At 43.1% G+C, this 27,961-nt stretch overlaps 1 protein-coding gene across 1 annotated transcript in view; it reads right to left on the minus strand.

The window, feature by feature from the left end:
• Nucleotides 1–27,961, minus strand: part of ptprua (protein tyrosine phosphatase receptor type Ua) — a 75,462-nt gene that overhangs the window by 12,054 nt on the left and 35,447 nt on the right. Inside the window, exons 10-23 of the mRNA XM_076075300.1 lie at nucleotides 27,616–27,895; nucleotides 24,743–24,779; nucleotides 20,004–20,142; nucleotides 18,371–18,400; nucleotides 17,755–17,915; nucleotides 17,208–17,395; nucleotides 14,886–14,958; nucleotides 13,467–13,543; nucleotides 10,361–10,378; nucleotides 7,030–7,066; nucleotides 3,316–3,413; nucleotides 2,329–2,445; nucleotides 2,029–2,183; nucleotides 207–342 (exon numbers count right to left, since the gene is read on the minus strand). Coding sequence (XP_075931415.1) covers nucleotides 207–342; nucleotides 2,029–2,183; nucleotides 2,329–2,445; nucleotides 3,316–3,413; nucleotides 7,030–7,066; nucleotides 10,361–10,378; nucleotides 13,467–13,543; nucleotides 14,886–14,958; nucleotides 17,208–17,395; nucleotides 17,755–17,915; nucleotides 18,371–18,400; nucleotides 20,004–20,142; nucleotides 24,743–24,779; nucleotides 27,616–27,895 — 1,546 coding nt within the window. The remainder of the gene's footprint in view (nucleotides 1–206; nucleotides 343–2,028; nucleotides 2,184–2,328; nucleotides 2,446–3,315; nucleotides 3,414–7,029; nucleotides 7,067–10,360; nucleotides 10,379–13,466; nucleotides 13,544–14,885; nucleotides 14,959–17,207; nucleotides 17,396–17,754; nucleotides 17,916–18,370; nucleotides 18,401–20,003; nucleotides 20,143–24,742; nucleotides 24,780–27,615; nucleotides 27,896–27,961) is intronic.

A 27,961-nucleotide genomic window follows, 5' to 3' on the forward strand; every position in this document is an offset into this window, starting at 1 on the left:
TCTACCACTGCCAATGGTTGTAGGAATGCTGTTTCAGAGGCTTTTCCAGCCAGAAAAGATTCCATTGCAAACATTTATAATAAATAATAAGCAATAGCGATGCAAAAAGAGGGCTAACCAGCAGTTCTGTAGTGTGAAGATTAAACCTGTGAGCTTCTGGTTAACAGTGTCAGCCACTCTTATCACCTTCCTGCCCTCCCACTCACTTCGGTCTGGATCATGTTGATGCGTCGGGAGCAGAGAGTCTTGACGCAGTTGTAGATGTCCACCACTCCTTCACACTCAGCCATATCCAGCATGACATCCAGCACAATGTAGCAGCCGGTCCTGCCTGCCCCCATACTGGTGCAGAGGAGAGAGGAGAAGGATCGACAAGCCTGAATTCACCACTGAAATGGAAAAGTCTCAGCGGGGAGCCTTTTAACGATGATTGAGATACTCAAACTCAAATATAATGTGGGTCTTTGTTATGGAAAAAAAAAGAAAGCAAATACAGTGAACATTATGGTCGAAGTTTGAAAGTGTAAAACCTTTTAATTGAAGAGTGAGAAGTTCATTTTCATTCCTAATCTGTTTGGTTCAACACAAAGGAAGTCACTTTGGTTCATTTAGGCTGGAGTGAAAGCCGTCAACCCAACTCAGACTTAAAAAAACCGCACCGAGACAATCTTAACAGGTGTGTCTCTACACCGTTTTTAAACCTATCGTTCATTTACTCCGGTCTAAATCAGCCGATAAGTTGGTAAACCTAATGCGTTGTCTTCGGTTTAGTTTCACATAGAAACATTTATAAGCAATCTAAAGTGCATCACAGCATTTCAAAAGCCGTTTGTGTTTACTCCTGCTCCCCCCCCCCCCCCCCTTGTTTGTTTTTTAAATGATTGAATTAGGGAGCTGTCACACATGAAGTTTTGGATTATTTGGTCGTGACCGAAGAAGAAAAAAAAAAGTCAAATTCTTTCCTTTTTAGTTCTGGTGCTGTTAATGTTCACACTTACAAACAAAACCAAGAGCTGTAAGACATCATACAGACCGACAGGTAACGTTTGACTGTCATCCTGCATCATCAGCACTACGATGCCCCACGCAGGGACATCAAATCCTGTTGACTGAGGATGTGCTGCACTTTAATATGAGCAATATTAGACTGCAAATCAATCGCACACTCTACCTTCTGTGATTGAATGAATACAACCAGTGCTGCAAAGTGTCGTCAAACAGACTTCATTAAAACCAAAAAACAATTATACAAGCAACGGCCTCGACGTCGTTGTATAATGCACTTCATACAATCAAAAGGTTAGGAGGTCATATCACAATTGCAACAAACAAAAAATTTGATTTTTGTTTTTGTTTTTCAAGGACCCCTTCTGGACTTCAACCAGGGACATTTGAGGTTGAGTTTACCACAGACACTCTCACTTTTTTTATTCCTTATTTTACTTTTTGGGCTTTCTGGTGGAGTGGAGGCTTGTACCGATGACAGGCAGTGTGTGTGCTTTGTCTACAGTAGAAGAAACAGAGGCAGTAGTCTGACAAGGCATGTCAGAAAACTCTGTTTCCAATACATCTCCCAGAGGACAAACTGTACACCTCAACCAATGCAATTTTTTTTAATGCAAAAACTTAAAATGCACATATTAACAAGTGGATGCCAATATCCTACAGAGAACTAAAAACCCTTCACTGAAAAGGCTGACATTATCCTTGATTGTCAACAATCCAACTGCCTACGTCTTTGTGAATGTCTTGCTGGTTATGTTTCAAACACAACACCCTGTCTTTTTTCATTTTTGGTATCTGTTTCTATCACCTGTGTGCTCTCTACCTACACATACACACCGCCAAGAGGATGGAAGATATTTTGGAAAATGTAGATGAGAACAAACTGAAGCAGGAATAAGCAGAGCGAATTAAGAGTGCAATCAAAGAAAGATATAATTTAAGAGTAGAAGAATACCTGCGGCTGGAATTATTTGAAGCCCGTATACCTGCTAGAGTGTTTAGGTCATTATCATGATGAGTTACCTGCAGTGGACCACCACAGGCCCTCCGTCAGGAGGTGTCGAGGCCTTGACCCGGCGCAGGAAAGCCAGCAGTCCGGTAGCGTGGTACGGCACCCCGTGCTCAGGCCAGGAGGTGAAGTGGAACTGGCACACTTCATGTTTGGCAGGGTAACCTCTCTAAAACAGACATCAGGCAAATCCAATGAGATGCTTTTAGCATAAGGGAAATAAATAGAAGCCAATTAAACAAACCTGAAGCTGAATGAGAAATGTATTAGTATTGGACTCAAGAGGCTACACAGAGAGCGAGAGCATGACTCACCCTTTCCATGGCGAAGGTGCGCACAGTGTACTCAGCCAGTGTTTCTGTCTTCAGTAGCGTTACTTTAATGTCACCGTAGAGCTCAGTGTCATCAGGCCAATACTTACAGCACTTCATCTGGATAAACAACAGAAAGCTTAAGTTCAGAGAGCTTCACGCACACATACTACAGCTGATTGTTCTCGAAAACAAACATTCACGCCGCTAGACGCTGAGATTTCAACAAGCAGAAACGTTGCAACGCTCTAATCCGGTTGTGACCTTTTTAAATATTTGAATTTTTTTGATCTGATTTCTAGAGGCCTCTCCCACTCTTGGAGATAGAACTTATACTGTCAGTGATGGTGTTACTTTTGTTCGACTGCTGGTTGCGTGGTGTCAACATGCTCTACTACTTCAGGCTGTGGACTCGTTTTTTTGATTATTTTTCTCACCTACATAAAGCCTGGAGGAGGTGTTTCTAAGCAACCAAATCACACATCAATAAAAATCTGTGTTAGCTAAGACACCCCTAACGCTCAGGGTAATGGTTATAGTACATCACTTGTTATTTAAAAAAAAATAGCAAGCACTTGCTAAGAACTTAGGAAGGACTGTACAGACAAACGAATGCTTTTCAAATAGCTGGTGCAACCCTCTCCAGAGCATCGAAGACTGAATGGTATGTTCAGTGAAAGCTAAAAATCGACACTTTGTCATATTTATTTGGAATGCTATAACAGTAGGCTGCTGTATTCACCACAGACATGAATATTTATGAGAACAGAGGCCACAAAGTTCCTTCATATACATCAAAGCTTTGACCTTGGAGCACAGCCACCAAAGCAAAAAGGTGATCACTCATAACCAGACAGCAGCAGCCATTTCCCCTCACAACACGGAGCGCAGCAGCTCTTCCGATATATAGCGAGCTCCCGGAATATATTCCCTCCATCCATCTTCACAGGTGGCTGGAGAGGTCACAGGACAAAGGGAAGGGGAACTCACCCTGCCCACTTCCACCAGCTTGGTGATCATGACAATACTGAAGCAGTTCTCCTGCCAAACCATCCGCCAGAAGTCATAGATCATCTCCTGCTTGGGGCCTGTAGAGGAGGAGATATACAGTCGAGGTATAGAAGTGGGAGGGGGGGGGGAAACGAAGTGAGAAGACAAGGAGGAAGAGAAAGAGAAGAGGATAAAGAGGGCGGAAGGATGAGCCATAAGTCAGAGAAAATAGCAGCAATAACCATCAATGTAGAGGCGCTGTGTATTCCATGCCAGGAAATAGAGTAACAATGTGTCATTCGTGAACTATTGCCCGCTCTGTGTTCTCCTAATACTACAGAGAAATGTCATTTCAATACACCCACAAATCCTCAGCTATTGTGCAAACAAGCGCCTGCATTGCCTTTCCTGGGCACCAGTGGCAGACACAAATCACAGCCCCCTGGAAAAGATGACACTTTCATTGATTTAATTACACTCTGGCGTTGATAATATCACAAGGCCCTCCCTCATACCGCCTCCTCTGCCAAACACACTACACCGTTTTTAGTGAGCAAGATGTCTATTCATTTCACCCACGCACTTTGTTTAATAGGAATATTATCTTGTCTCTTGTAACTGACCTGGTTGACTGCACCTTATGATCCTTTATATATGCAGGTAGAATATCATATCTCAGCTGTGTGTGTGTGTGTGCGTATATATATAAAGCACAATCTCCAAAAAAGAGATGTGCTACTTGTACTGATAGCTATGTTTATGACCCACATTGAAACTATGACATCACATCCTTTTTCAGGCTGAGCGGGGGGGGAGACTTTGCCTCCAAATCATTTCAACGGAAGCAAATTCAAAGATGTGTTTCATGTTTAGCGGAGATTTCCTAATCTGGAAAAAGAAAGGCCCTTTCCAAAAATACGAAGCAGGTGATCAGTCGAACCATCTCTCAATCAGTTTTCTTACCGAAGCGAGTCGAAAATATTTTCCATTGAGAAAAGACTTCAGTGTTGTTCTTTGCTCTCGTTCAATTAATAAATACTCTCCAGTTCTGATACAGTTTCACCAAGCATCTTTCATAGGATTTTCTGACAATAAATAAGTAAAACCAGCCTCATCCTTTAAAGCCAACTCTGTGGTAAACAGGTTGCCAGTAGAGATGTTTGAGAATCTGAGTGATCTGATGTAATGTTTGGGTGCTAGCTAAGTTATAATTGGAAAGAGCGGAAGCCGTTAAATGGCTTTGCAGGAAGTCTAGCAAAAGGAGCATTGCTTTAATCCAGCCTGTCGATGGCAAAGGCATGGACGAATGTGTCACAATCTGACTGGAATGGAAATAATTAAAAAAGAAAAGGAAAGTGACACTAAGTCCTATAGAAGATGTTTGTCTCCACACATAAACAAACAGTAGGGTTAGTACAGTAGCACAGCAGTGAAAACAGTATTGCTTGTTTTCACTGCTTTTTCTTCCACCTGGCTAAGATCAATCAAAAGGTATGCACTTGACTACATGCTCCAGGGCAAAGACCTGCGACGGCCAAGAAATACAATAAAGAAGGAGGAGAAAACACCTTACTTGCCTGTGAAAACAAACAAACAGGGCATGTGCAGAGTCAGATACTGGTCTTTACTGTAGTTGACCCTAATTGAGTTGACGCCACCCTGTGTACGTTTTAATGGTAACACGTGGGCAGCTACTTTAACCGCTGTTTTCCCTCCTCTTCACGGTGTTATTCACAGCGCCCTCCCTTGTCAGCAATCACTGTGTTGGTTTCTATGTGGATTAGTGATATCGCATGTTCATTTTTCAGCAGCAGCGGCAGGAGAAGCCCACTAATGCATCGCCAGAGGGCAGGGTAGTCAGCTGAGAGGCGGATGATGTGTGATCCCAGCGGCTGGGTGAATCTGTATGCGTAGCACAACATGCTGCCGCTTTGGACTCGGGCTTTCAGAGTGAGCTTGGCATTTCTCCTCCTCGTCCGCCTCCCCCTCACCCACATCCTGCCTCTTCCTCATCTCTGGACATAATAGAGACTTGGCCCAGAGCACCTGCTGCCTGCTGCACAAGCGCAGCTGCCTTAAGACTCATCTGAAATACAACAAATCAACCTAAACCTGAGGTGACAGTAGTGTGAGGGGCAAGTGGCAGCTTTAATGATGCAGTGTATGTAGCCTACTGTATGATGGCGCTGTGTGTGTATGTCAGTGTACGTGCAGGCACGCCTCGTGTGTCTAAGAGTGAAGGTGGGATTAAAAATGCCGCTGGAGAAAACACTAACTAACCTGCAGAAATACTGTCTCCATCACGTACATCTCACGTGTGTTTGACGGAACATATACATTTAGCTTCTAACGTGTGTAGTTTTACGCTTTTACTGTTTTTACGTGCTTAACTACAGTGATCGTGTGTTGGGCCCTAAAGACTACCACAACAAGGGTGACCTGTACTTCATACTGTACATCCCGACACAGACTGCCCATGCAACACCACCTGTGCAGACAATATACTTACCGTGTGGTACTAGAATTTCAGAAAAAAAGTATGCCTGAAAGAATATTAACTGTACTATATAATATGCTGTATCTGTGACAGCTTGCAGTAAGTGGGGCACTTAACTCTGTAGAGTAGCATAGTTAACAGCAGTCATGAACTTTGACAGGACAGGAGAACAGGAAATTATACTAGTTTTATGCATAACATCATGCTAATTTACAGATTTATACCTACTGTCCACTCTGTCTTTGTGCATTGTATATTCTTCTGTTGGTTATATTTTGTAATATTTTAGTAGAATGAAATGAAACATACTGAAAATGCGAACAGTTTTAGGCATTTTAGGCAGTATTTTTGGAAACGGTAACTAGTAAATGTGTAAAATGTATGGCTTTTTTGTGGTTGTTTGTTTAACCAAAACAATGAGCAGTATTTTATTTAATAAATCAAAGAAACTTTAACATTTTGTTAGTTTGAGTTTGAGTAAAAGTAAAAGTAAAATTTCTTTCAATACTCCTACTTGAATTGCACATTGTGGCACTCTTTACACCTCTGCAAGAGTGCATCTCATGTATGCAGAAAGACTTTGTGAGCAAAATGTGAAAGAGAGAGAGAGAGAGAGAGAGAGAGAGCGGGAGATTTTCTGAGGTTACGTTTGTGAAGCGGTAGAACTGAGACCAAAGTGAAAGATGGAAAGAAATCAGAGGGGGATTACGAAGTGAAAAACATATCCACTGAATAAATAGGATCAGAGCTGGGTAAGAATAAAGATAATGTCTTGCTCCTTTTTCTCTCTCAGTCTCTCGCTCTCCTTCTTTATGTCTGTCTCTCTCTCTCTCTCTCTCTCTGTCGCTTGGAGAATATAGCTTATATAGTGTATCAAAATGACATCGGAGTGATAGCGCACCGCACATGCAGATGGTGGGGAGGAGAGACGCAGCAGCAGAACTTCACAGAGAGCGACAGTCAGTAGTGTTACAGTGCAGATTGACTGACAGTTACAGTTGATTGTTATGGGCCTGTTTCTCACAGGAGGAAGAAAGTGATGCTTTACGGTGGAAATCCAGACGTGAGCATGAGGCAACACAGGCTCCTTGCTGTTTACACATTCATAATTCAGTGAAGACATTTTAATATTGTCAGCTGGGCGGCTGTGTAAAGAACGCCACAAACAAACACAAACATCAGCGCTCAAACACTGCTGCTGGGTATTTTACACTCACCTTGTGTGGCGATGAAGTGATTTGATCGCTGGTAACCCTGTGTGACAGAGAGAGAGAGAGAGAGAGAGAGAGAGAGAGAAATGGCGGAGAAGAGAAAGAGAAAAGAAATGAGAGAGAGTTAATAATTGCAAGAGCATATGATGAAGTGAGACTCAGGGACCTCTAACTTTCATTTCACCCCTCCCATCCATTCTCTTTCTCCATTTTCAGCTACATTCGCCATCTCTTATTCAACTCAGCGCTGGGTTTGATGTCAGTGCTCCACTATAATTTCTGCTCTGCTTCTGACTGCTTCTGATATTTCAGCGGCCGTGCCATCATCCGGCTGATACTTAAAATACATTAGCACATTTGACCGTCCAAAATTCTTTCCACTGTTTAGGCTCTGAGTTTGGCTGGAGGATAACACTTGAATTATAATGCAGGGAGAGATGGGCATTGATTCAAGTTGTGTCTGTCAGTCTGTGAGCCAGGTCATTACATGCAGAGTGAGGGAGCTATGTTTCAAAGGCGGTCTGGTGTGCGGTGCTTTGCATGCAGCCAGGACTGCTGATCAAAGGTAGATTGACAAGTGAGGGATCTGTGGCTCCGGGAGTAATTCTACCTTAGTGACACTGACTGATCTGTCTCCTCTCTGCTCAGCTTGGCAATCGTGCAGTTATGATACAGTGTGCACGGTGTGGAAGGCTATCAGTGGCGCCCTGGCCAGGCAAACCCTGTGAGCTGAATGCAAAAGCAGCCGAGCATGATCGATCCCAAGAATTAAGATTAGTGTGTCCTCTCATCAATCATGGGTAAAGTGATTCCAACTGTTGTATTGGGTAAACATTTGTACAAAATACTGTACAGACGCTCCAAAACACACAAACCCCACCACACACACACACACACACACACACTGATATACACATTATTCAGCCAGGCAGGCACACAAATTACATTCCATAACTGTCATGCCACAGAGGGAAGTTGAGATGGATGGCCATTGCTATGAAAGAGTGCAGCGACCCTCGTTCTCATGAGCTTCCAGTTTCCCCCGAGCCAACCAGTTTTCTGTCTGTCACCTTGGTAACCACATTTTTCAAGCAAAGTAAATTCACGATGGATTGAAAAGATAAGAAAACAAAACAAAACATGCAGAGTCATTTGAGAAATGGAAAGCTTATCAATACGATCACAACAACAGGGTGAACAACTCGTTTTGCTTTGATACATTTGGCTCACGATCTAAGAACCTGTGGAAGCCGACTGTGGTGTATGCAAGTCAATTAAAAATAAGTGTTCATATTGTTCATGCATCTCAGAATCACTTGTTGATTCTTGCTGAAACGTTAAATGTGTATAGAAATCCTCCCTGAGAGAATTGGAGGACAATAAAGGGAGTTTTAAGGGTTCTTCCGTTGAGAATAAATGACCAGGATCAAGGTTTTGTGACACTTGGGTTTTTTGTTTTTGTTGTTGTTGTAATTTTTCTAGTCAAACTGTAGGATCAACATATTCAAAAACCTTACAGCCGCCCTTTTAAAATCAGCTGCGTGGAAAGTGAAATAAGAGAAAGGGTGGGTTGATGAAAAGCTTCTTATTAAGTACAAGCTGAGGCTACGGATAACAGTATTATTGCCAAATCAGTTTCAAAATACACAAATGAAAGTCAATGTGTTTTTTAAAAACTACCCACCAGTGTATTTTAGATTCCGGGGGGACCAAAATTATCGCTGTTGTAGCTTCATTTCCTTGTTGCCAAAACTTGCAAGAATTCATTTCCTGTGGAGTCATTTGTGTGAGAGCAATTGCCATCCCAATGAAAAACATTTAGATCCACTTGATATCGTTATTGCAGCATTCTATTTTTTGAAACGAAGACTTTCACTTGCATTATGTTCACACTTGTTAGATTTTATTCCATTATTTTCACCTGATGGCGTTCACATATGGTTTAACTTTGGTGAATGTTGAAACACAAAATTTGCTGTCACTTGCAAACCATCTCAACAGAGCTGGCTTTTGAGCCACAGCTGTGTTTTAGCAGAAAGAAGTAGTGTCTTGCAGTCATTTGTTAGATACTAGTGCAAATAAACTCTGTGACTGAGCTGGTTAGTTTGCTCACTGACAGTTACCTCTTGCAAACTGGAAGGTAAGAAACTAACTAACTTAATTGGCAGTTAATAATCTCAACAACTTGCTAACTGGAAAGCGGCGGCTGTGGGCTTTGGCGCAGGGGGACGAGTGGGTTGTCCTTTAATCACAAGGTCGATGGTTTGATCCCCAGCTCTTCCTGTCATTGATCGAGAAACTGAATCACAAGTTGCTCCCCAGACGTTACAGAAGCCCACTGCTAGTAAATGCTTAGAATGGGTTAAATTCAGGTCAAATGTATGTATTGATAAAAGTTACAGTTTTAAGTCTGAGGCAACAAACTAACTTGAGCAATTTTGCTTGCTTACAATAAACAATCTAACTCGCTATGAAGAAGGTAACAATCTAACCTGCTTACTGGCAATTGATAATCTTTATAACTTGTTAACTGGAAGCTAATAAGCTAACTTGCTGACTTACAATTAACAAGTTTTATAACTTGCTAACCAGAACACGCTATCCAACTTGCTAACTGGCAGTTGATACTTTTTGTCTGTCTAACCTTCAAACAGGCAGTTAACAAGCTTTCTAAATTGCTACCTGGAGCTAGCTTTGTTGTTGTTGTTGTTTGTGACTGGCTAGTGCTACCACTAGCATGTTATTGGTTAACTACTCAGCCACACCACCTCATCAGGTAGCCCTGCAATTAGACACCGAGTCACCAGACATCCAGTAACACCTATTTCACAAGGACAGCAATGAATCTTGCTGTTCCACTTTATGGTCTGACTTGACACTCTCCCCTGAGATGCCTGATGAATATGGGCCCCAAGAAAAACTTCAGCTGTCTCTGAAATACTTCTTGCACCTGTATGCACTGTGCTATCTGTTTTTTTCTCAGTTCACTGTCAACGAATATATGTTTCCATTGCTTGCTGTGATCCGAGTTGCTTGATTTGACCTAGTCTAGTCTCCTCTGTGGCATACCACCAGGTTTTTTATGAGACAGCCTGATGTAAAGCAAGAACCCCAGGTGAGCATCTGACTATGGATTAAAGAGGACACTGCTGCACTCAGTTTGGAAAGAATTTAACTCAGGGGAAAAGTGATGGCGGACAAGCTCAGAAGCTCAAAAAGGAAAATGGAAGGAAGATCTGCTGTTGGAGGGAAGCCATGGAGGGCTGGCAGGGACATCGAGAGGGGGCAGCATGAAAAGCAAGAGGGGATGGGAAGAGAAGAGAAGCAAGATACTTACTTCCCTGTTTATCCGAATCTAAGAGATGCCAAAAGGTGGAAAACGGAGGGCGGAAAACAGAGACAGAGAGAAAGAAAGACAGAAAGTAGGGGAGGAAACAAGAGCTAGTTATTGTGATTAAAGTCCAGGAAAAGAGGGTAATGAAACGGTTAGAGAGCAGCTTGCCTTGAGGACCTGTGGAGAGAATAATGTTCGAAAGACTAAAATTCACATGTTTCTACGCAGAGGCCACTTTTGTGCTATAGTATCAATTTCCTCTGAACCTTCCAACCTTTAGCATGCTACATCTATATTTAGTTTCGGGTAAAGAGGCAGAGAGAGACGTTTTTGATCTGAAGCCAGTGATGACACAGCGTTGTCCTTGGCGTTAATAACACAGATGACACTTCAGCACGATCTGCAATGAAAGAGGGCATGGGTAGGGATGATGCCTCAGGAAAGACATGTGATTCAAGACATTCTCTCAATTGCTCAAAGTGAAGGCTTTCTTAAAAATGTGCACTGTGTTCTGCAGCACTTGACCAGTGCAGTATTTCTAGGAATTGCACTCATATTGGATGAATCCACACTTCAGGATTCCTTCTTTTTTGGTTATTAGGTTGAGTTGACAGTTAACCAACTCGGTTTTGTCTGTCGCTTCTATCAAATATGATTATGATAACTATACATGTAGGCTACATGTACTCAGCAGCTTCATAAGATCTGGGAACACGTCTACATTGATAAAAAAGTCAGACAAAGCGGTCTTGCTGTTCTCAACCACTGGGCCGGGGTCCACTGGTGGGCCTCAGGGTGCAATCAAGTGGGACGCGGAGGTACTGCCAAATTGTCCGATTTAATTAATAATCTTTTTTGGGTAATTTACAAAGCTAGTTATTTGTATATCTAAATGTGCTCATTCATGCATTATTTCAATGACCAGTTACGTTTGAGTATCATCTAGCCAATCACAAAAAATCATCAGGTAGAGACAAACATGTTTTGTCACTGTTAGTTACATACAAAGTGATGTGTGAGACAAACCTGTGCCAGTAAAATCTCCAAAGCAGGTGGTGAGGAAAAATTACCCTGAATACATTACATTTGGAGTCATAACGGCAGGCAGGGATGGGTGACGGAAAACAGAACATCTATCTTACATTTATCATTACAGCTGACACTGTCATAACAGATATTTACAGCCCAGTTTATCTTTTTCTCCTTTTTTTTGTGATTTTTTGTTTTTGTCATTTGTTTGGGCAGGTGGTCCTCAGAATTTGTCCTCAGAATGGGCCTGAGAATCCCTGATCTTCACCACTTTATTTGGAGATAAAAACCAAAAGTGAGCAGACCCAAAATATGACTTCTTGAACAGAACATTGACAAAGTGGATGCGGAGTATAGGTCTGTAAAATGTGATGGATGTTTACAGTTATGTTTTCTACATCTGACTTTTTACTGTAGCTATGTCGCGGTGTTCAGAGATCTCAGAAATTAACTTGGTGAGTAAAATATTATAGTTACAGATGGCGAAAACTACCCATTTAAGTCGTTGAAAGTTCCGCAAACTAAGTTGGAAGCTGGAATTCTTCAAAGGTGACACGGGCAAATGAACTGGGTTATCAAGGCCTCTGCAGTTGACACAATGAGTTTTAAGCCAAAGCTGAATTTGTCTGCCATTCAAAGAAATTAGGCTTTTGTCTGCCCAGCCATTACTTCCCATGCTCCTTCCCAACTTTATCTTATTACAAACTAATTGCTGTTGATTCCAACACAAGTGTGACAGGCGTCGCTGCCTCAGCGCCAGAACAAGAACAGACTGACTGACAAGTGGGTGTTAATAACAGTGAACGCAGAATCTTTCAAGAACTGGTGATGATGGTGTCACATTTGTGTTAGGCTACACCTGTCAGCAAACGACGGCAACAAAGGGAACGTCTACAGATGTGACACAAAAATGTCACGTCTTGCTCCCCGTGCCAACGAAAAAATGATGTAAAACTGCATGTGAATGAGAGGAGAGAGGGCTGGAGCTTCTTCAGTTTAACCTTTTTAAAAAAGCAATGTTCCATTTATTCCAACCTTGGCGTCTTCCATGAATCATTCGGAATCATTTCGCTGCAGTGTTGTGAGCCAGGGGTCTTGGCATGACATGCAGGCGGTGCTGCAGAAGGCACAGTTAATGACACAAAGGTCCTTGGAGCGTTCGTTCTAATGGAGCCCTCACGGAGCACTAAAGGGGATAAAGTGGCCACGTGCGGCACTGTGAGCTTTGACGTTCCGCTTTAACCGATGCCACCCACATTCGCCGAGTCAGGCATCCACTGCTGATCGCGCCCCTTCTGTCCACTTTACATTTCCTTTTGTTCAGCAAACAAAAGAAAGAAAGAAAAGCACAGGGCGCAATACAGCATACAGAGACCATATCACCTCACCCTGCAATGAGTGAGAGCTGCAGTAGTCAGTGAAAAAAAAAAAGAGGCAAGACTGTTGAGAGCTTCTCACAGTCACTCTCAAGTGACTCCTCCACAAAATGTGAGCTGCAGACCCCATGGCCTGAGCCGGAGGAACAAGACAAACTGTCCTTCAGATAGTTTTGTCCACCTAATGCAAAGCTGCTGAGATCTGGCAGGAGTTCATTTCTGCTGCTGGAACTGTAGAGGCTCCCCGAGAAACTCACTCGAGCTGAACTGTAGGTGAGATCAAAATATCTGAAAGTAGATGAAAGGATCAGCCGTGTGATACCGAGCCCAACTACGGTGCAATGTCGCCTTAAAAAAAGCATTTGGGTGAGTCACGAGGCCCGCCGCGCCGAGCTTATGGACTCTTGTAGGATCTCTGGGGTTCTCTGCAATAAAATCTCGCCTCAAAGCCTGCATGTACTAGCACACATTGAAATCTTTCCATATGTTGTGGGTGTAGTTACTAAATGGGAGTTCAGTCTGAGTAACAGAGAGCTCACACAACCTCAGATGTGGAGATGTCTTCTGGTCAAGCACCGGGTCAACCACAACAATAGAAGATGACTGGTACGAGCTCTTACGGCGGAGCTGTGGGCTAAGCATAGACAGAGACGAGGGAGTGGGAGGCGAAGCAGGAGAAAGAAATAGGAGCGTGGGTGACTCACGTCTATGTAGTTGGCATTGACGTAATCGGAGCTGGGGTCTGCAAGCAGAGAGTGAAGCTTGACTCGATGGCGATCATCTGCAATGCACAAAAAAAGGATTTGGCTTTTATTAATACAAAAGCAGATCTCAGGCTGTCAAATGAAACACCGTAGGTGTGGAGAGAAAGGGACAGGACATGCAATAAAAGATCCTCGACCTGAACCGAACCAGGGGCGCTGTGGTTAAATAGCATGTGTCTTAATAACTTCACCACTGAATACTGCGCTGGTGAATAGTTTGTCTCATCAACTGCGGAAAATCCAATATTCTTGCTTTATTAGAACAGTTTGAATATCATATCTACCAATACAAATTACACTGTCCTCAAAGAAAACAATCCTGGAGACAAGGGTTTGCAACAACATTGGTAAAAAGAGCCTGACACAAGCAGCCAGACAATCACACAGATTATTACAAACACGGGTGCAAGGATCCAATATCTTCTCTAATGATACATCTTGTGATAGCTACGCTAAGGGTGTCTGCTGATAGTGAGTATTGATCGGATACCACTGCTCTCTTTCTCTGCAAACCTCACTACGTAGAACTCATCTTAGGAGAGTACAATGTCAACCAAAAGAAAGGATTGCCAAAGCTATGAAAGCAGAAAGCGTTAATAATGTGGATTGATGCTTTCGGGGTCAGTCCGCAAAAGCTGACAACACCTGCCTGATATACAGCTGCTACCACACCTGGAGAGTTTAATTCATCTAGGCTTCAATTCAGAGTTTTAACATCCAAATGTTATTTCTGAGGGTTTCCCGCATTGAAAACACTGTTTTCCCGAGAAAACTATTTGCATCCATAAATCATGCATAGTTGCATGAATTCACCATTTAGTTATTTTCATTTTGCATATTTTGCTGTTTCTGTTGTCAGACTATTAAACTGTAATCATTGAATTGCGCCACAAATACCACAAACCAGCCACCCGCTGGGTCTGTGATGAAACCTGCCTCACCTTTTAAAAGCTTCTATCACACCTTAAAGAACTTTGATTGGAGTCTCATGACTATTAATGTAATTCCTAGGGCTGTTCCACATTGACTGTAAAAGAACACTCCGCTGCATTAAGATATTGAATGTTCCCGCTATCGAGACTAACATTTCAAAAACACTATTAACAATCAATTGTAATTAATCAAACCGTAATTATAACGAGGGTTAATTTTCCTCGAATCAACAACAATTCCACTGGGAGTAAAAATAATTATTGGGTGGTGTTAACAGACTTTTAAGACACGGTAGTCGTGTCGTTAAATGGCGATGTACTTTACAGTGTATGTATGAACAGCTATGAATGTTAAGATGTGCGACTGAATCAGAGCCAGGTTACAACAGCATCAAGTGTTTCTTTCTTGCAGCCTCACAGTACTTACGGTTAAGCAGGCTGTCGTGCCTTCCTTTGGTCTTGTCCTTCTTTTTCGTGACGTCCCAGCCATCAAAAAAACTCTGCAAAGTTAGAGATCCCATGTTGAGTTTAATAAGACAACATATTACAAAATCTTTAAACTCACAGTAGAAACAACTTAGCAAAATGCACTCCAAAGTGTTACCCTAAGGTTGTCTGCGTAACTTCCCTATTATAGCATCTTGCCAAGTCATCAACAGACATCTGCCACAACATCGCGGGGAGAGGCTGAGGCTGAGAGATGACATGCGGCACTGAGAGAAGGCTGCGGCCTTGAGGAGGAGGAGGCGTCCCACTGCAGTCATTCTCCTTCTACGCACAGTGTGGGGCTCACTGCCTGAAGAAGGCATGGCTCTATAATACCTCGGTTTTAAACTGCTACATTTGTGACAGCTGTTTATGACACACCCATCTCTTTAATCTGCTGGCGCAACAAGATGTGTCATTGAATTTAAATTAATTCTATATGTGAGAGAAGAGCAAGAGCGTAGACGGTCCTGGCTTGAGTCGTGTCATATTCCGTTGCATTTTAATCCAACATTTTAATTGTTAGACAGCCATGCTCTCGAACTGATGCATGGCGTCTCTCATCGGCAGCCGACCAATCCCCCCTGGGCGAGGGCGGACCATATTGGGACCACCTGAGACCCCGGCAGACTCGCGCAAAGCCAGCTGATCAGGGGATCACATCTGTCACTGGATCCTGTACAGGTAATGTCTGATCCAATCCTGCTTAGCAAACGGGCCTTTCTCCAGCACGCTGCATTTTCTGGAGTCTCAACAACATTCTGTTCACCTTCTTGGAGATTTACACGATTTATTTCCTCTCCATTCGTTTATTAGTTGTATTGGACATGCTCGACACTGAAATAATAAACTGTAACATTAATAATTCAGGAAAAAGGTTATTATTTATTAACTAATCGGGTCTGTATGGGTTGCTAACATTAGCATACAACCCAACAGCCATCATCAATTTTCATTGAAATGATGAAATTACCAAATCTTTGTTGTTGCATGGAAGACGGCAACATCAATGCTCTCCAACCAAGCCCCGCCCACTTAAAACAAGTGAGAAAATACAGAAATCTTGCAAACAACCAAAACTGTTCCAACCTTGGCAGAATTGTGTGTTCATGTCGGACCACATGAAATTGAATCCACAGGAGCCATTTAATAGTTTGTCCATCATATATACCTTCGCACAGCTGATTACAGCTGATCCGATTTTGACAAAAATTGAAATTGCAGCACAGGAATTTGTCTGAGCCAAAGATTAGTTTGAGGTCATTCAGAAACAGTTTTGCTAGCACTAATCTATTTCTCTTGTTGCTCGCAGTTCTTTAAAGCAGCATTGAGCCACTTGTTAGCCACTTGGAGCTTTAATGATCGAAGCTAAGGGTTCCTTAACAAAATGTTGAAACACAAATGTTGGCAGGAATATGAAGAAAACAGTCAGATTGAATTTAAATCTAAATGATCAAACTCAATATTGCAACTGGCACAATAACTGTTTGGACTCGACATCATATCACTTGCAGTGTTGAGGGGAAGCTGCAGTTCCAGGTGACAAGAAGATGACAGATTTATCCATAGGAGGGCTGCATCAGTCATGGAGAATGAGACGATTTCTGCAAATGTGTTTATTCACTGCCTCTGGTTCCAGATGTTGGCTTCCATGCACAACACATATAGTACCCTACCCACACAGAGGGCCTGCCTCATATACAGCCCCCCATAATGCCTTGCAACATGTCTGATCAATGGCAGCAGCCCGACCCTGTGGGAAATAATGGTTCTGAAGTCTGACAGCAGTGTGCACGCTGATCCCGCTCATCTCATGTTTATTTCTCCAGGCGATGGGGAGCCAGACCGACGAGTGAACAAGTGACCCATATATTGATTTTGTTGGGGGGAAATTTGTGGGGCCCTCGGGGATCTTAATGAATCGAAAAAGTGCATCTGGCTTCCTCCAGGTGAATGAGCGAAAAAATAAAGACTCATCCCCACTGCTTGATGTGGAGGACATCGTAACTTGGAAAAGCATGATTAGTCCACACAGCACCAAGTTCAGTATATCTGCATTCTTTCTGTAATGCAGATGCAGTGAAAGACACTGTGGTTGTCTGCAGTAACACAGAGATAGGCTTTTTATACTTACTGCAAATACAGCACAACATCATTATACGTAGAGGCACGATTTCCCCTAATTGGAACTACAGGATGTAGCCAAAACCATGAAACACAGCCTGAGTACGACTATAGACCATCTTTCTTTTCTCACTCCTACCTCATATTCTTGTTTGAAGCCATACCCTTCAGCCGTCTTCATCTGGTTGATGTGCTGGAGGAGGTCAGCCACCCTCACTGCAGGGTGGAGCTGACCCGTGTGATAAGGTGAGCTCTTCCTCCGACAGTGACGGTGGGGCGAGCCTCCCAGTAAGCTGCTGGACTCGTTGACGGAGCTACGCTGCTCATCTGGGAACATGAACACATACAGTTCAAGGCATGCCGCTGCTGACATTATGCACTCCTCGACGTGGAGTCTGTCCTTTTCTTTTTTTTTTATTAATGTAAACTCGTCTGAAAAGTCTAGGGGGGAGCTCAAGGAAAAACAAGTCCACGCTTGTGCAGAGACGTGAGGGCTGACTGGCACTGCGGAATATTCAAACAGACGGAAGACTTGCAGGAGGTTTCTCTGTTGAGAGCACCTTATGGTCTGGCAGAACAGATTGGATACATGCTTGGAAGTAAACATGGCTGAAGGTCAGGAAGGAGGGAGCTGCATCTCTCTAGACACTTCCTCAAGAGTACCCATATGTTCCGAGCTGTCTTACTTCGAGCGTTGCAGCCGTGGGCATCCATGAAGGAGTGGGCCATCTTCTCGTCCTGCTGGAGAGTGCTCTGCTCCGTCATGCTGCAGTCTAAAGAGCTCAGCTTCCGACTTTTCTCCTGCCTGTAGGACATGGCTGCCTTGTTTATGGCCACCTTCTTCCTCCTGTAGAGATGCCGAGAGAGGCAGGAGGATGCAGAGAGAGAGAGAGAGAGAGAGAGAGAGAAAGAGAGAGAGAGAGAGGGAGTAATAATAGACAGAGGACAGCAGAGACGGGGCAGAATGAGAGAAAGAAAAGCAAAGAGATAAGGGAGAAAAGAAAGGAGGACAGGTGAGGAGATGAGAAATTGGACTGAGGGGGAAATATAAGGGCTACGAGATTGAAACTGGACGAGGGGGAAAGTGTGATTTGGTGATAGCAAAAGAGTGTCAGGGGTGGCGGTGGGGTTGTGGTGGAGTTGGAGGAGCGAAAGGAGGAAGGAGGGGGGGTCTATACTGGAGGATGGGGTGGAGATAGCAATGCTCATTTCCACTCTAGTAATCCTGGGACTACGAAGGGCAAGCAAGGGGAAGATGGCGTCAGGATGTCAGGGTGGGAGATGGAGAAAGGAGTAACTTACGGGTAGTAAGAGTAAGAATAGAAGTCCCTTCTGATTAGCATGAGGGAGGAGGAAAGGAGAGAGACAGAGAGTGAGGAGAAAAAAAAAGAAAAGTGACTATGGTTTATCAAGATGGGCATCAGAAAGATAAATGAAGATGCTCAGTGGGTTGGAATGTTCCTAGCAAGCAATCATGAAGCAGGATCAAAGCATAAAGAATGAAGGACGGGCCTGCTGCGCACCAAAACTCAGCTCTGGACCAATGAAAGCAATTTTCTGAGGTTGCCATTGACTACACCTGCATTGAGGTTGCTATATTTAGGATCCTGTAGTCATTTCTTAGCCCTTTCCTGTAGTAAGTATAATAACTTCTCATGTAAACATCAGAGAACCATGTTTAAATTGAAGAACACACTTACTTATTGAATAAATGAATGAAAACATAGGACAGGGAAAATACTATATTTTCAAAGAACTAAAGACGCACTGCATTATTTTTAACAGTGTGAAATCTGAATTGTTGAGCAGTGAGCAGTGTAACTAGGCATCCTTGATTGTGCCAAACGTCTTGAAAAAAGGTGCTTTTATGTATTTCAAAGAAAAAAATAAAGGAATTTAAATGTTGCATAGGAAATAGAGGGGTTGATGTGTGTGTCTAAACTATCCAAAATGTCTGGCCTTAAAGGATTTGCAGAAAAAGTTGCTCGCTCCTCCACTTTGCAGAAAGTTTGAAGTTGAGCCGAGTTTTGGTGTGCAGCAAACTCTTTTTATTTCTTCGTTTCCATTGCCCGTGTTTGACCAGCACCCCACTGAGTTACGCTGCAAGGGATCTGAAATGCTCCTATTGATGACTGAACCAAAACATAGTTACGGTATACAGTCTAACTTTATATGAGTGACAATATCTGGTGGCTAAATATAAACACGTCTGCTCCCGTTTCCTCCATGCGGCTTTTGTGCCTGCGAGATAGGCCCGATGAATCTTATCAGTCACTGCCTCCTACCAGACATCCCATTCACTCTCCCTCTATTCTCTTTGAGAAAATTCCTGAGGGCAGAGAAGTTCTTCTTTCCCAAAAAAATAAATGAAAAAAAAAGCAAAAACAACCTTCCTAACCAATTACTAGCCCATCCACTGGCACCTCACAGCTGCTCGCCTCATGTAATTGAGTGGGCAATGGAATAACATGCCCCTTGATGAAATATTTCACACTCAGATGAGCGTTCCACCGTCGCGCCGCGAGCGAAGGAAGAATACACTGCAGGTGCGATCGACGACAGAGGTAATTTGCAGGTGGAAGGCAGCCAACGATTCCAGTGTAAGCAGGCTGCATTTGAATGTGCTCAGCCAACACACAGACCTTGAAATTAAAAGATGAGATGAAACACAAAAGCTTGGCTGAGGCAGCGGTGGGAAAATTTGGGATTAATGCTCTACCATTCCGCTAACTCTGGTTGTAATTCACTCTCATTGCCAAAATGCTTTCTTCAATAGACCCTAGCTGCCAAGTGGGATAGAGATAAATTTACTGCTTTGGATAGGCTACACAGGAACAATAAGACTTAAGACCGTTAATGTTTGAGTCTGAAAAGGTCTAACCCATCTCTCATATACTGGCCTGCAGACACACAAACATTTTTCGCAGCCACTTACCCCTTCTTGACGATGATGACGATGGCCCCGAGAAGCAGAATGAGGACCACCAGACCACCGGCGCAGGCCCCAAGGATAAGTCCCATGTCTTCGGCATGCTGGGATACCTCCAGAGCTCGCTTGGAGTCCTTACAGGCAGCTGCACCGTGCGACAGAGAGGAGAGGAAGAGAAGGATGCGTATCTTACAAATACAGCCATTTTTAATGGCTATTCAGCTCTAATCGCAATACAAAATGTGCTGTAGTGGTTTGGCGTCAATGAATCATTGTCACATTAATTTCAGCATAATTACCAAAACAATCAAAAGAGGATTGGCAGTCTATGCTTGGCTAAAGATAAAGATAATATCTTAACAAAATACTGACTCTGTTATTTGCTGGAACAGCAGTGCACTGGAATTATGATTGAGTAGCATCTGCAGAGCTAGATAATACTAATGGAAGTGTGTATATTAGTTTTGTTTTTTATTCTGTGGCTGAAATCACTCAGTAGGCTTCAAACACCGATCATCTCTTTGCATCATCAACACTGACAGGTGTAGGTGATCATTGTCACATCTAGAAACTCCTATGCATTGCATTGTGGGATTGTTAGCACATAGTAGTGTAGATGCCATGGACTGTGAGGGCAAATCAATGTCAATATCCGCGAGCATCAATGAGATCCGCTCGCGCGCGGCGGTAAGTGAAAGCACTCGCAAAAGTAAAATGCGTGCGCAGCATTTTGAGTTGCACACGAGAGACCTCGACACACACACGCGCGGATTTCATTTGTAGTCGCGGATACTGACATTGATTTGCCCTCATTATGGACACTGCTTTTATTTTGTTCCATTGAGGGCATACATTTTACACGTTTCGGACATGGGCACCTACATGTTGGGTCTTTAACCTGTTGCATAGGTCCCGGAGATTGTACCCTGTACAGAGGTACGCTTCTTTATAGTTATCAGGCATTGAGCTGCCTGCAGAAAATATTTTCATAGAACCTATCACTGCGATACTTCAAAGACTGCAGCTCACTTACAAGTCTAATTTTTTTAATATGCCACCAGCGATGGATACAAAACGGTTGGTGGTGTTGTGGATCTGAGTCGTTTACAGTAATCCATTGCAGTGCACTGACAGGACAAGGATCCTCACTCCGTGGTGTTAAATGCACCAGGCTGATTCAACCAAGAGGGAGTGAGGTGTGTTAGAGGTCGACGCAAATCTAGTTTGAGTTTTCACAGGAGAGACAACAGACAGTAAGCTTGTGTATTACTTATTTTTTGACAGCATCTGAGACGGCACTATTTCACACTATTTCATTGCACTGATATCAGCGACGTCTACAAAGGGGAGCTAAACATGTTTGGCTCGGGAGAGACGACACTTTGGTTATCTTAGCAAACTGATGCATGCTCTCATTCAGGCAGCCATTTCCCTCCGAGCCATATGTCACAGTCGCAGAGCATTTCTGTCTGCCTTCCCATCTCAGCTAGCCAAGAGCATGAAATCTCCCTCTGTGAATCATCTGGGCCCCCTGTTGTGTCATATCCAAAGGTGAAAAATTGCTATTAACTATGAATGAATTGAAGGCGCATTATTACTCTTCTGGCAGCGTGTTATTCATTAACGAGTCGACTCACTGATGAGAAAACGAATAAGGTGGAGAATAAAACAAAATGCAGAGAGGCGGAATCATTAAAGGGTCTCGGGCATGTATTGATGAGCTTGGCAGCACAATTCAATTGGAGAACATTTCTGTCTTTTAACAAAGCAATGATGCTTCAAAAGGAATGTTGGATGCGTTTGTGATTGGCTGAAAAGAGAAAAAAAAAATTTAGAGTGAGGTAGAATGCTGAGTTTGGCTTAATAAGCTGTGGATTGGTGGTGACTATAGCTGCAGACAATGCAGCCTGGCAGACTTGCCACAATCACACAAATCATGCTGGGTGACTCATTCTGCTTTTAGGGCCATTTTTTTGAAATTGGCTATCACAATAAATTTCATTGCACCAAAAAAAAAAAATAAAAAAATCCAGCTGTGGTTCTGCAAGGAGATCCACAGGGACAACATCACACAGCCCATTACTGAGGAATTTTCTTTGTAATGTGTTTTATGATGACCCTGACGGAGGCCATAAGCTGAAATGTGCTGGTATGACAATGAAGTTGTTGTGTGTTGCAGGAGTTTTGACCTCTTCAGGAAACAAAAAAGCAGTCAGGAATGGTCTTAAGAGGAAATCTGTGCAGGAAGCGCAACGCAGATAAAACAAAGTAGCAAATAAAATGTGTATTTCAGTTAAGAAGATTCTCAGAGCAGCAGAATGGTGAGTATGGCGTGTTGTAAGGGCTGAGGAAATGTACATTTAGCAATTTCAGAATTAACAGCACATCAAGAGAACATTTAAACGGGGACAGATCACAAAAAAAAAAAAATTACCAAAAATGTGAGTCACATTTTTCTATTTGAAACCCACTCATCTAATATAAGCTGGTTTCAAATAAAGGTCCGGGCCACTTCATTCAACTGTCACACAGATTTTAAGCTACATTTTCAAATGCTGCACAGGCTGATTGTGAATGTGATGCTTTTCTACCGGCTGAGCCGACATGAATAAAAAGCCTGCTTTTGTAGCACAATGGCGAATCTTTCGAGACGATTTGATTCGTAACATGGTCTCACTGTTCTTTCGTGTCAGCTAATGTTGGCCACGTTTCCTCTAAGGATAAAAAAAACCAAAACCAAGAAAAGCACCCGTGTGGCGAGGAGAATCACACTCTCCCACCACTGCAGTGGCTCGGCCAGGTGTGCCGGTGAACACAGCTGGCGGCATCTGTGTGTGGGAAGCTGGGTGAGAGGAAATGAAAAGCATCCAGGAACGGTCTTAACGGGAGCTCTGTGGCACCTCTGGAGCAACATCAGCATGTCCTCTGGGCCTGCCTGCCACAGTCGTATATGCACAACTACAGTAACAAAAAAAAAAAAAATGGCTCCCATAAATACACCTGCAACCCTTCTCTTCTCTTCCACTTACGTGGCACGCCGGCAGACAATAGTAAGGCGGAATTCTTTGATGTCATCGCACTTCAGATAAGAAAGAGTTCGGAGAGAGGAATCCAATTTAACTGCCACCTCTCTCAAGAGCACTACAAACTTCAGACATAATTCAGCGGGGAGGAAGGGAGGAACAACTTCATTTCACCCTCCGTCTCTCTCCCTCTCACCTATTGTTTGAACTGAGAGCCTTCTATCCGTGTCTGTCTCTCAAGCAAACACCCCGGGTCGCTTCCTCTCTCGGGGAGAAAAAAAGGATACGTTTCTGCAATCTGGATTTCAAAGGCATCCGCGCCCAAGAGGAGTTTGCCAAAATGTCAGTGTCAGTGATTCGAGAGGAGCGGAGAGAGAGAGAGAGAGAGGACACAGACGCATGTTTGCTTTCACCTTCCCTCCTGTGTCTCTAGTGTGGGAGGTTGGCACAGGGGCATCGTCCCTGCAGCGCCCCAAAACAACGCTAAGTCCGTTTCAAATCCCCCAAGCAGCGGCCTGAGCCAGGATAACTGTTCGAAGTCTGTGACATGCACCCCTTATACCACAAAGATGAACCCCACTGGGACCGCAAATGTATCCTACAGTGGTTATGATCACCCAGAGAGTCACGATTTCACTTTTTCAACATTATGTTGGCCAGGAAAAGACAATCTGGGGCCTCTGTCTAGCATTTTCAGGACATAGCTTTATATAACCTTCTTTTTGATACCCTCATAACACTAAATTATAGCATTTACTTCAACAGTGTCTTTGTTGAGACATGGGGATGTGACACTGCAAGACAGAGTTTAATTAATAAAGGAGTCTATGGCACAACCGCATGAGCAGACAGACGTTGAACCTCATTATCTCAACTAGTTATTATAATAATCATAATTATCCATTAAAATCCTCAAATCAATGCCTTTGGTACCGCAGGATATAGTGCAAACACAAAGGAGCTGTGCCAAATATAAAGCAAATCCTACAAATACGACGGAGTTAAGATAACTGTAACATTTAAATGAATTTTTACCTCAGAGTAAGTGGTCTAGATGAAAGGCTTCAACCAGGGACTTTTTAAAAACCGGTCTGACTGCTAATGTATTTGCCGCAGGACCCCGGTTGCGAAGCTGTCATTAGCGTCCCTGCAAATCCCATTTCTCAACAATGAAGCTCACGAGTGAATGAAAGTCAGTCGGCTTCAATATAGACGACTCCGGAACAGTTAACGGTGTCGTGCAACACACTAATCACGTCAAACGTGATCGTCCACAGTACAATTAAATGTATCATGCCTCCAGTTAACAGTAAATCAAGTGTGTAATGGAACTGCTCATCTATAGCCATGATTCCACGAGCATCTGCACAGTAACTCAGAGCAATTTCTCATTCAGCATATCTGCCGTTGGTCTTCCTGAACAAATTAAGCATGTTCCTGGGATTGCTACTTGTAAAATGGGAGCTTGGTAGGGCTGCTGTTTTTGTTTTTTTGTGTGTGGCTCTTTGCAACTTGAACTTCCTTCGATATACCTGCACTAAGAGAACTCTCTGTGTACTGTAACGCCATACAGTAATCCACATAGGCAGCTTACCATTTAAAAGGCACATAACAGAGGCCAGCAGATAGCCTCCGTGATCGACATGTTAAAGGTGTACTGAATCATAACTAATGTGACAATGACATATTGATGTGGAAATACAAAAGGAAAGCAAGTGTTACCTTTGCGAGCAATCCGAATGCAGTTTATTCTGGTCTCCTGTGAGCAAAAGAAAAGGCTTAGTTTATTCATTTGGCAACGGTACCACGAAGTCACAATGATCAGCAGGAAAGAACGACAACAGTTCAAGTCGATTCATTATAAGTCAGCCTGTCGAAATCCACAACCTCGTCTGAAACCTGCAACACAGGTGGCGGCGTGTGTCACAGTCACCCAGACCTTCGTTACGTGGAGGAAATAATTGAAGTTTCCAAGTGGATGACATCTGCTTGTAATAGGAGAGACCTCTGCTTCCCTCCACCATTTGAGGTCCCTCACACGGGTCCACCGATTGGCTCCAGCCCCCCCACCCCAAAAACAGCCACCTCTATCCCAGAGATAGAGGGGCATGTTACCAAATTAAGATTTAAGGAAGTTAAATCAGCCTTTATAGGCAATTATGCTAATCTGTGCTCTGAGATTGGAGTCAAAAACCTTTCACCTAAAACGGTTGCCAAATTAGCTTTTTTAATTGGAAATCTGTTTCAAGTGGATTCTCATCTCCTCTCATCTCTTACAGTGACATATAAGTCATATTTACTCCCACCCGGGGGTTATTAAAGCAGCAGCAGGTAGTATGTCATGTGTCATCCTGTCCTCTGTCAAGGTGGGCATTTGGCTTTTGGAACGGACACCAGTGCTTGTAAAAAAAAAAATGTTAATCTTGTTAAGAGGAGGGACATCCAGTATATTGAATCTCCATCCTTGGGCTGGATTTCAAAAGCATTTTATCAAATGTCAGTTCAATATTGGCGCCGCGTATGAATTCTGAATCCTTTCTAATGCCTTACAGAATCAAATGAGGTTTAGCGTACAGTGTTCTAAGTAAATAATGGTATTAATAACACAAATCAACTGAGATACATAAACATGTTTTGTTGTCAGAGTGTACATTAACACTACATATTTGAGAGTTAGTCTGGTTAATGTTCACAATCTTGAGATGTTCTGAAATGTATTAAATGTATTAACCACATTGAAATAAAAGCCTTCTAACCCTGCACACATTATATACATTTTTTTTAGCAGTTCCTAATCCAGAACAAGTGATTAAATTAGCCCAAAACATAAATATGAAATGCATGAATGCTACAACATAGCATTGAGATACTGTTTCTCATTAACTCTCCTTTGAGCTCTGTTTTTGGTCTCCACCAACTCCTCATTTAAATATCTGTCTCTTTAGCAGAATTGTGTTCACCAGCTAGTTGCTGACTTTCTGCTATTTACTGTGGAGTAGGTACAGCACAGTGTGTTTATCAGAGCTCAACCAAAACAGGTTAAAGAAGCTCTTCGTAGAGCAGGGTGGAACACCAGAGTCGGATGATAATTCTCTGTGGGTTCGTCAGCGATACCTTCCAGTTTACCTCAGAGTACAGACACTGACTTGTACAAACCACTGGCTTACAAACAATAGTCATTCTGGGGTTTCAGCAAGTATCTTACATACAGAATTAACGGCAATTGGCTGTAGTTGAAATAAGCTGCTGCCAGCTACATTTGCCAATACCCAATTATTCGCATGTCAGTTTATCCGGTGAGTAAAAACTGGGATGAGTGACGCTAATCCCAGATGATGAGTCATAATAAATGCAACAGAGGGTTGAAAATGAAATATCAGCATGCCGGTATTTTTCCATTTTTAGTGTAACAGATAGCAGGTATCTAGATAATGACTCTTCAGACTTGATAGGGAGAAAACATACGTAGAAAAGTGCGTGTTGTTTCCTGCTTGTGTGTTTCCAAAGAAACTGGCAGCACCAATAATGCATATTTCAAGCCCCACTGAAGACACATCTGCCAAAGCAATATTGTTTCAATGCAATGGCAGCCCATATAAGCATCGTACATCTAATTTATCCAGGGTAATTGTCAAAATATTATTTTTCTACCTCCCTGAGCGGCCCTTTTCTCTTGAAACGCAACTATGGTTCAGAAAATATATTGGAGACGAGATCAACATGAATTATAATATCCAGTTTGTTGTGTCGGCTCAGAGCTGCTGTGTCAACAGAGAATCATCACAAATAGTGGTCTACGATGGGTAAAGCTCATTGCTGATGTCAGATCACTTGGGAAATTTCAGTCAGAATGTCGGCCCTGGCCTGGACCAGAGGCTGACTGTGGTCTGCCTGTCTCTGGAGGCCCACTTTGCAGCACCCAGAGAAAACTGTGTGCATCTGCTGAAGAATCGGATACTGATATCTAGACGAGAAGCTGCAGCCAGGCAGGCGCACATAAGATCCATATGGGCCCTAATGATTTAAACAGCATTTCCTTTCACTGCTTCTGTGCACATAGGCTGTCGAAGTTCTTATTCATGCTTCAGTCACTTTTCCAATTGCTCAAGAAGTTCCTCATCAGGTTGTTTTAAGCCTGGGAGGCAGTGATTGATTTTTTTTCCCCGCAGGGAAAACTATTTTTTCATAGTTTTTTCAAAGAGCTTGAATATTAGGGAATCTGACAACTGGTGAAAAAAATGCAAGAGTACATATTGTAATTATCTCCTCAAAGCTGTTAAGGTGCATTCGCCAAATTGCTTGTGTGGTGGTTAAGAGGGGTTTTCATTGAGCATTGGTGAAACATTTACAAGTCCGAGATTTAACCAGGAAACAATCAACCCAAAGCCATCCTAAAAGTGCACACTCTACATCATTTTGTAAAAAACACAGCCTTGTTCAAGCTTCCTCTCTCACAGCACCTCCAGCACACCGCCTCCTGCCGTCTGACTTCCTCGGCACAAATCTAAATTGACTCTCAAGGTCGCTGGAACATAAAAGCAGCGTGTCTGAGCTCCAGAACCAAAAGCATTGTCAGGCATCTTAATAGTGCTTACCCCTCTGAAGTTGCTGGTGGCCTGAAAGTAGATGAGGTAGTTTTTGGTGGGGTCTAAAGGGCTGTTCCAGTAGCCGTTGTAGGTGTGGTTGTCGCCCACAGTGAAGGGCGTGGCCTCGGGCAGACTGCTGGGGGCCAGCTCGGCTGTGTAGTAGTGCGGGGCCCCTTTGGCCTGCGCCTCGCTGTGAGAGTTTGATGTGGGGAAACAGTCGACGGTGCCCAGCTCCCTCCTCCTCACCTGACGGGAACCATCCTCTTCCACCAACACCACCTGGTAGGCACTGCAGGAGGAAAGGGTGGAGCTTAATACTCCAAAAAACAACATGAAGTACTATTGAAGCAAAACA

The sequence above is a fragment of the Anarhichas minor genome, unplaced genomic scaffold (genome assembly GCF_050575085.1).
Source record: "Anarhichas minor isolate MPS153535 unplaced genomic scaffold, ASM5057508v1 ptg000051l, whole genome shotgun sequence".
NCBI lineage: Eukaryota > Metazoa > Chordata > Actinopteri > Perciformes > Anarhichadidae > Anarhichas > Anarhichas minor.